Source organism: Tachysurus vachellii, chromosome 7, assembly GCF_030014155.1.
Source record: "Tachysurus vachellii isolate PV-2020 chromosome 7, HZAU_Pvac_v1, whole genome shotgun sequence".
Classification (NCBI taxonomy): Eukaryota; Metazoa; Chordata; class Actinopteri; order Siluriformes; family Bagridae; genus Tachysurus; species Tachysurus vachellii.
This window is the reverse complement of record NC_083466.1, coordinates 6,294,354-6,301,643: the sequence shown is the minus strand read 5'-3', so window position 1 is coordinate 6,301,643 and position 7,290 is coordinate 6,294,354. Positions and strand designations below refer to the sequence as shown.

General features: G+C 36.2%; 1 protein-coding gene across 2 annotated transcripts; it reads left to right on the top strand.

Moving 5' to 3' along the window:
• The first annotated feature begins 3,370 nt into the window (after positions 1-3,370).
• Positions 3,371-6,626, top strand: LOC132847913 (uncharacterized). Of its 2 annotated transcripts, XM_060873407.1 has the most exons (9): positions 3,371-3,458; positions 3,699-3,846; positions 3,965-4,041; positions 4,162-4,254; positions 4,324-4,435; positions 4,520-4,743; positions 4,828-4,999; positions 5,136-5,263; positions 6,040-6,626. In XM_060873407.1, exons 4-9 carry the CDS (start codon positions 4,189-4,191, stop codon positions 6,364-6,366), a joined length of 1,029 nt encoding a protein of 342 aa, XP_060729390.1. In that variant the 5' UTR covers positions 3,371-3,458; positions 3,699-3,846; positions 3,965-4,041; positions 4,162-4,188; the 3' UTR covers positions 6,367-6,626. The 2 variants fall into 2 exon arrangements, with proteins under 2 accessions (XP_060729390.1, XP_060729389.1); XM_060873406.1 differs by having other exon boundaries at positions 3,965-4,254.
• The last annotated feature ends 664 nt before the right edge of the window (positions 6,627-7,290 follow it).

The following is a 7,290-nucleotide window of genomic DNA, read 5'->3' as shown; positions in this document are numbered from 1 at the left end:
CTGTGATTTTATCACGGTGTTAACAATCAGTCTAATTGCTAGAAACATATAAATCCTCCGGTGACCCGGGTATGTAATGCTTCATGATGGCACTGCTGGCACTGTTGGAGGATTACGCCAATGGCAGAATAAGGAGATAACGACTTTTCAGGGACCATGATGATGACTGGCTAATAAGCCGATTTAGATTCCCTAGAGCTGTGCTCTTAGATCTATGTGCTGAATTGGGTCCAGTATTAGAGAGGGCAACATGCCAGAACCATGCCATCCCAGTCCAAATACAAGTCCTCAACACTCTGGGGTTCTTGGCAACCGGCTGTTTCCAGCGGGAATTGGCAGACAGGTAAATTATTTATATAAAAAAAACTATAAGTAATCCTCAACTTTGTGTCTAAGACCTTTTTGTATATGAAATAATTCTATTGGAATCTATCATCTCACCCTATAGGTCTGGTATATCACAGCCGTCCCTGAGTGCCATAATATCTGTCGTTTTGAATGGTATACTTAATATGGGTAGTCGATACATCAGGTTTCCCTACACTGTGCGAGAACAGGCCGAAATTAAAATGCAATTTTCAGCAATGTCTGGTTTCCCAAATGTTTTCGCCGCAATTGACTGCGCTCATATTGCTATAAGGGCACCATCTGAAAATGAATTTGCTTACGTCAGTAGAAAGCATGTGCATTCTATTAATGTGCAAATCATATGTGACTCCAACATGACCCTCACAAACATTGTGGCACACTGACACAATTGACGGCAGAAGCAATAATTTGCCACTCGCACTGCTTCTTCTTCCCACTGCTGCGGTCACGAAATAACACAGTTTTCCGAGCCTCCACCTCCCCTACAAGTGTTTCAATCTCAGTGTCTGAGAAATAAATATCAAGCTTGACTTTTCGTACAGTTTGTTAGAGTTTTGTGTCACAGTGGGGTGCATGGCACAGTAGTACATTGCAGTCTGATACTGCAGCAGGAAAGATCTCCAGATCTACTTTCTTTTCCTTTTTACGAAGTTTGATGGATAGTCGTGTCACTTCTGACCTCATTTACATTGATTAATTTAAATCTGTTACTAATCCAGTAATTCACACAAATATTTAATGATTAATCATTTGTTGCAGTTTGTGATTTGTGTTCTTTCTCCTAATGTTTGCACATTTTTCTAAATCTTCAAAAAAAACATTATTTAAAATGCTGAAAAGAATTATCAGCATCATTCCTTTCTTCAACAGACCTGCAGTCTTGTGTATTGTATTAATCTTGTGTATGTGTAGTTTTATGCATAATTTGTGCATGTCTATGGATAGAATGTAATATATAAAGATCCTGTGCGTGGGAATGTGTGTATAGGTACGCATACTCCTGACCATGTGTATGCAAAGACCTCTAGTGGTAGAAAAGTGAAATTGCAGGTATTGTTTATTGTTTATTTGTTTATTTATTGTTTATTTGTTTATTTATATGGATCCCATTAGCTGAAAGTCTGCGCAATCAGCTAGTCTTCCTGGGGTCCAAACACTACAACAACAACATTTCAATCATCACAATTAATATATATACACCTATACACATTACATATATATACACATACATACACATACGCATACTCATACATACATAAAATCTGGTTTTGATTCATAACAGGACTAGACATAAATACAATATGATTTATAATTACATTAATCAAGACATATAAGGTATAAGGTATTATTCTAAGCCGCTCTACTTCCACTTACTGTAAATCACTCACTCACTCACTCATCTTCTACCGGTGATCCGAACTACCTCGGGTCACGGGGATCAGTGATAAGGAGAAAGTCAAAGAGGTTCATGGGTTTAATACATCAGTGTGTCGTAGTAAAGAATAAATCCTATATAGAAGAGAGAGAATGTAACAGAACCTGTAAATACACTATGTACTTAGAACAGTCAGATATAATGACCTTGACACTATTACTGTCCTTTTATTCTTATCTCTATTTAGATATATTTACTTATTTTGTTGTAATTTATTCTAATTTCTGTACTTATGGGCTGTAGGGATATACATTAATATTATCAATAAACAATTTAAGAATAAAACTTGTTTTTGCAGCAACCATAGATTAACGTTTATTATGGTCTGTTATTATTAATTATGTTTGATTTATATTCATTCTTAAAAACTAATCATCTTTATCATCATCATCATTATTCTACATCATCACTGCACTGCAAAACTGTTATCAGCAAACAGAGCAAAGAGTCTGCAATAATTACACTGACCACAAGTTGGCAGCAAAAGAATCATTAACGCAAATAGATGTGATGAAGTGGAGGAGCTACAGATCCAAACATCATAGATCATGAAGAACCTCCTATGTTCAGGACATGTTTATTAGAACAGAACAGGTAGAATTTCTAAGTCAAAGCAAAGAATACGATGATCATAAGAAGAGGTCATAAACAAACAACATCACAAGGTCAGAGCAGAGCATGCACAGTAAAAAATGGGGTGTTAATATTTTAAAGTTATTTTAACCCAGATAGAGTATTTTCAACATTTTGGGGAGTAAAGTTGCTCTATTAGTGGAGTTAAAAGTGAGTGTAAAAATCTGCAGAAACGCAGTGTCAATTTTAACTCTACAGCAGTGATGAATACCCGCCACTCTGCTGTGCTGTGAAACTTTTGGTAGAAGACTCAGAAGGAGCAACGCTAGGCCACTGATATTACTGGGCAAGTAACATCCTGTGTTGTCCACACCACAACGGTATTTTTTAACTTTACATCATTTTAAAAGTGTGCTGATATTAGTTGAGGTCATATTACAAGTTATAGTAATCTGTATCGGTAACTGTGTTTCTTTATGTGTTGCAATGCTTTCACGAATGAAGTCAGAATAATTTATGCGTAAAATAACGTTAACTCAGTCACTATAACAAAAGATTTAATACAGTTAATAGATATTCTTAGCTAACGTATATTTTAGCTTCCCAGGCAACGTTAATCTAGGTTTTTTTATATATACTGGTAATGTTAGCATGCTTTTGATAGTTAATGTTGGTCTTATAAAACAATAACTTAGATCACTGATTGCATGACGTGTTTGTTTAACATGGCTTAACAATTTTAACGGGTTATTGTTCGAACTAAAATAGCTAATGAGCTAGCTAACCGTGTCTCTTAACTTTAACTAGCCTAATTTGCTACAGAAAATAGCCTAAGGTTATATTCAACCAGCACAACTTTGTCTTCTTCAGCTGCCCTTTGTAAATGCAGTGTAACATCTAAGTAATGCATTGTGCATGAGAGAAATGGATAGCTAACTCTTAGTTGAACCAGCCCCAAATTATGATTTTAAATATATATTTTCTTTGTTAACAGGCAAAATGCTGTTGCGTGTTCAATTCGGGGAAGAGCAGAAATACATCAAGCTGTCTGAGCTGACATTCAGTGCTTCCTTGAAAGAAGGTGGGTACAATAGGTTAAAGCTATAGCCTATACTTCATGCAATGACAAAGTAATACAGCTTTAACCTATTATGTTATGATATCTAGTTAGGTCAATAATAATTTCTGTTGTGCTTTATATTTTTAGTTACATATAATCGGCTGCAGATACTTGTCTTTCATGATTTACTGAATACATGAGGCAAACTTTGATTCTTGTGAGAAGAGAATGCATGTTTTTTTTTTTTTTTTTTTAAAACAGTGTCTAAAATACAACATACCAGAAAGCAGGCAGCCAGACATTAAGGTGTATGACCAGTCAGACACAGAAGTTGACACAGAGGTTTATGAAGACATAGTGAAGGAGTCACCTGGAACTCTGAGAATCAAGCTGGGCAATGAAGGACTTGGTATTCATTTAGACAATTCACAAATTAGTTTGTTTAGTTTAAAGGCCGGAATGAGAACATTTATCGTCTTAAAATACCGGTAATTTATTTATTTTTTTTCCAATTTCATAATGAACAGGTGCCTCACAATCATCATCATGGCACCAGAAGACAGATGATTAACATACTTGCTGCTGAGATGACAGAAACACATGGGTAAGCATTAAGCATATAGCTGGGCTGTAAATATTGTTATTATTTTACAAATATTAATTATGTAAATTGTGTTGTGCAATGTCATTTGAGTGTGATGTTAACTTTGAATTCATATGCTAGGACATCCCCCCCAAAAGTGTCAGAGTGATGTATGCACAGGGGATAGTAGCTTTGTTTCCCTATCTAGAAGACCCATACTCACAACATGGATATGTAAGTAAATGGGTTATTGCAACATTATGCACATATTCACTCTTTTATAATTTATTTATAATCACTTAGGAACATTACTACGATCCAGAGAGTGGTTCAGGATACCTTGCATGGCGATTGAAGACCATACAAAGAAAAACAGCAGAGGAAAGAGGTGCCTCAGTTAGCAAATCTCCTAAAGGTACTCATCAGTGACATGTGATTATATTGGTGACCTGTGAATTGTATACAGAAATGAGTTTTTAACATTTTATTTTGTCTTAAGTTGGTGGGCCAGGCCGTGTTCCTCAGACCTTCACCTTTGACAGAGAGCCATCCGATGAGGATGTGGAAGTAGCTATTGCTGTTTTGAGACACTCTGCTGATGAAAAGACTGTCTGTGAGAAGATGAAAATGACCTTCATGTATCGGCAAGCAATGGTCAACAATGAAGCCAAATCATCAGATGTCTTCTTGGTCTTCCCACGATTTCTGGACATACCAGGCCTGGTATGACGTCTTAATTCACTGCATCACCAAAATATCCAATGTAGCATTAGGTATCACTCATCACTTCTGTGTGTTACATTGCAGATAGAACAAGATTTCAGATTTCTGCTTGGTGAGGCCACGGCCAACAAATTCTTTGAGAAGTGGCCAACCACTTTTAAAGCAAAAGTTTTAAAGGAAAGCCATGGACTTGTACCCACCACAGAACTCTTGGATTTGATGTGCAATGCTGAGTCAGCTGCTGAAGTTGAGAATGGTATGAATGGAACTGTTTTACTTGTTATTGTAGGTTATGTAGGTGTGTAGTGTACATTTTCGTAATATGCAAGTTGTCATTGTGAATGCTATGATATGGCATAATGTAAACCAGGTTTTTATTTACTTATTTGTAGGCTGGGACAGTGACATGTCTGACATCTTGCTGCTGCTACATCTGCTACCACCATCTGCCCAAGGTAGAAAGAGGCCGGGAAAGCTTTCTGTGTATCAAGCTGTAGATCAGCTCATCAGATTCCAAAAGGTATGCTTAAAGGGTTAACTTAGTTAACTTATATTTTTTTTTGCTGATTATTTACTAACCCCCATGTCATCCAAGATTCATGTCTCTCTTTCTTCAGTTGAAAATAAATTAAGGTTTTTGAGGAAAACATTCCAGGATTTTTCTCCATATAATGGACTTCAATGGTGACCAACGGTTTGAGGGTTCAAATGAGGGTTCAAAGTCTGTCTCAATGTAACTTCAAAGTCTCAATATGATCCCAACAGAGAAATAAGGTTCTTATCTAGCAAAACAATCAATCGTTTTCAAAGTAAAAATACCACAATTGCACATGTTGTAGAATCTCAAGATGTGCCATGCATTACGTCATGATGTCAGAAAAGTCCAATTGTGGTTAAAACGTATACTATTTTTATTTTGAAAACAGCCGATCGTTTCTCTATATAAGACCCTTATTTCTCTGTGGGGATTGTTGAGTCTTTGAAGCTACATTGAGACATTTCATTTGAACCCTCAAACCGTTGGTCACCATGGAAGTTCATTATATGGAGAAAAATCCTGGAATGTTTTTCTCAAAAACCTTTATTTATTTTCTACTGGAGAAAGAAAGACATGAATCTTGGATGACCTGGGGGTGAGTAAATTATCAGCAAAACATTTTTCAAAGTGAACTAATACTTTAACAGTTGTTTAAAATATATCTTCCATCACCTCAATCTTGTGCACAGTTGGAGGTGATCTGATCTATTGTCAGAAGTTAGTCACAAAACAATTCTGTTGAATGTGTTTTGTTGTAGGTTGGAACCAGTGTGCAGCAGCATCTAGACAACATTACCCAAAGCAGTCAGCCCTACCTTCTCGCCCAGGGATCCACACAGAGCACCATTCATTCCTACTTCCTTGTGGTTGACAAGCATGCACTTCCATGCAAGGCAACAGGTTCAGTTGGAGCTTTTGACGAACTCTTTAAAGCCCATTACGTCTTTGGTACTTCATACAGTTCTTCCCTTAGCAGCTTTTTCACTTTTGTGCAAACAACCATCTATAACATTGACATGGGGGAAACAAAGGAGACTCCTAGAGTTGCGGGCGAGAATGGTGCATTAGTTGAGATAAAACTATGAAGTGTTTTCTTTGCAAAAGTGACCATGGAAGTCCAAACAACCTTGTTAAGCACTTTAAGGTAATTCATGGGCTTTGTACAGGCAGGACCCTTTTTCTGAAGCGTGCCAAATTGCTTTCTCTGGTAAACATTTTTATGATGTTATACATGTTTCTGTTTTCTGACAAGGCAATGGGTTTGCAATGACGTTGTAATTCTTTAAATTCAATGACGTTGAAATGCTTTATTTTATTTTCCAATAAATTGAGTTCTGTGATCTAGTGTTATTGTGCTCGTTTTTATTTATTTCGTATGCTTTATATATTTTTAAAACACTGTAGAGAAATGAAAAGTAAATATTACACTTAAAGTGTCATTTTTTTAAAAGTAAAATTAACTCTATACTGTGTAATTATATTACTCTTAACAGTGTGATTAAGCTACAGTGTTAAATACTTTTACACATTTCATTGTTATTTTTTACACAATATTGAGTAGAATTAACTCTAAAAACTTGACACTGACCAAAGAGTAAATTTTACACTGATTTAGAGCGGGACCAAATGTTATCTGAAACAGAGTCAAATTCAACTCTTTAGGAGTTAAATTAACACTTCTGTTTTTACTGTGTGACAACAAATATTCAAAATATATGAACGCCCTCATGGGTCCCAGCAGGACCAGGACATGCTCTAAAGGAGCATCAAAGAGGGTCTCACTGCTCTTTGGTGCGTCTCACAACCTCGATCTCATATGACATCCAGCTTGGTGGTCAGACCCAGTAATCATCAGAACTTACTTCATCATGTTGATTAGAACAGCTACATAAGTGTTATTAACTAGGGCATCTACAGATTTACACATAACACCTAAAGAGAAATACCCTGGAAGATCCAAAGTGACAACAAAAGTATAATTATCACAACAAATGGCATAACAAAATGTA